We start from the raw sequence: 1,949 nt of genomic DNA on the forward strand, positions 1-1,949 counted from the left end.
CAAACATTTATGATACTTCCACTTTTAGTTCAGCAGGATACTCTCCACATATTAACACCAATTCATGATTTCTGAAGTAAAAAGCTAACGTTGGGCTATAAAAGAACTACAGCACGGTCACATGACTTCACGTCACCAGCGCTAAGCTAAAGGTGGCTAACGTTGGGCTATAAAGGAACTACAGCACGGTCACATGACTTCACGTCACCACCGCTAAGCTAAAGGTGGCTAATGTTGGGCTGTAAAGGAACTACAGCGCGGTCACATGACTTCACGTCACCAGCGCTAAGCTAAAGGTGGCTAATGTTGGGCGTGATGACTTTAAGTCGTCTAATTTATACACTTGTTAGCAACCGCTGTGTTTAAATTCACCAGTGAGGTATTTACTGACGTATTTTATGTTGAAGACCAAAACGTGAAAATCTGACCTTATTTCCTGACCAAAAACACATTCAAAAAACCCATTGACTTCCAGAAGAGGGAACAGGAAGTGCTGAAATGCTGACTCTCAGGGTTTGAGGACTCATTCCCTTGGCTCAGAGAGGTAAACATGGCGTCCGTCACACCGTCTGCAGGCCTCTCTCTTGCCCGTCCAGCTGCACCTTGATCTTGTGCAGCTCCTCGATCTCCTCGTGGTGTCGGTCCGTCTTGTGGCGCACCAGCGAGCGGTAGAAGTGAACGGCGAAGACGACGAAGATCACGCCCACCGGCACCATGATGATGGTGGAGGCCAGCGCCGCCTGAAAGCCGGTGGTCGAAGCAGTGGGGGGGGTGGGGGAAGCTGTGGAGGTGGAGCTCTCTGTGTTGCAGGTCTTTTTGGAAAGGCACGAGTCTACGGGCAGGAATTTGATCCAGCAGAGGAGCACCACCTCGGCGAGGAACAGCAGGATGCCCAGCGCGGTGGAGAAGCCCCAGGCCAGCTCGATGTAGATGTGCATGCGCTCGTGCGGAGACTCGCTGACGGAGTTCAGGTTGTGGATGTTGCTGACGGCCTCCACGTTGGGCAGGATGCAGGTGCTGATCAGCAGGGCGAACAGATGCACCGCCACCAGCACCGTGGTGCACACGCTGAAGGCTATGAGGAGCGCAGGGTGGTAGTTGTAGTGCATCTCCAGCTGCACCTCCACCATCGCCACCTGAACACACGGAGAAGCAGGATCAAAAGAAGGATTCAGATACCTGGGTTCATGTAGAGATACCAGTCTAGGAATGCTCTGTTACAAGTCAAAGTCCTGCATTCAAAAAGTTACTCAAGTACTAGCATCAAAAGATACTTAAAGCACCAAAGGTCAGAGATGGCAAAAGTACTCTCATCCTTTACTCAAGTAGAAGTACAGATACTGGTGTTTAAAAATACTCTGGTGAAAGTAGAAGTACTGACTAAACTTCTTTACTCAAGTTAAAGTAAAGAGGCTTTGAAATGTACTTCAGTAAAAAGTACCCATAACTAGCAGCTGTTTTAAAGAGTACCTGACCTCCCTTTATATTAATAGAACAATAATGTCATTGTTAGCTAATGAATGTTTCCATGGTGACCAACGGCAACATGACAACGTTTTCATTGGTCCCTCTTCTTTAGAGAAGACCAGGAAATGATGGATACACGGATCGTGTTCAAATCAATAGGCACGCAATGACTCTAAATAATAATGATCACGCCACCAAACACACATTCAGACTAAAGGAACCAGCCTGTTTGGAAAATGAGAGAAGTAGAAAGTACAGGTATTTGAGTTCAACATGTAAGAAGTAGAAAGTACAGGTATTTGTGTTCAACATGTAAGAAGTAGAAAGTACAGGTATTTGAGTTCAACATGTAAGAAGTAGAAAGTACAGGTATTTGAGTTCAACATGTAAGAAGTAGAAAGTACAGGTATTTATGTTCAAAGTGTAAGAAGTCAAAGTAAAAAGTCGTCAGAAAATTAAGTCGTGGAGTAAAGTACTGATAC

At 45.9% G+C, this 1,949-nt stretch overlaps 1 protein-coding gene across 1 annotated transcript; it reads right to left on the reverse strand.

Annotated features, from left to right (window-relative positions):
- Positions 1 to 242: 242 nt before the first annotated feature.
- On the reverse strand, positions 243 to 1,231 carry LOC104950200 (protein orai-2). The gene has a single exon (XM_010776685.1). The coding sequence runs from the start codon at positions 1,128 to 1,130 to the stop codon at positions 561 to 563; it is 570 nt and encodes a 189-aa protein (XP_010774987.1). The 5' UTR covers positions 1,131 to 1,231; the 3' UTR covers positions 243 to 560.
- Positions 1,232 to 1,949: the final 718 nt, after the last annotated feature.

This window comes from Notothenia coriiceps, unplaced genomic scaffold (assembly GCF_000735185.1).
Source record: "Notothenia coriiceps isolate Sejong01 unplaced genomic scaffold, NC01 NC01_scaffold00017186, whole genome shotgun sequence".
NCBI lineage: Eukaryota > Metazoa > Chordata > Actinopteri > Perciformes > Nototheniidae > Notothenia > Notothenia coriiceps.

Bases quoted from the DNA above. Each gene is read 5' to 3' on its own strand.
- LOC104950200 (XM_010776685.1), bottom strand. From the start codon at position 1,130: ATGGTGGAGGTGCAGCTGGAGATGCACTACAACTACCACCCTGCGCTC.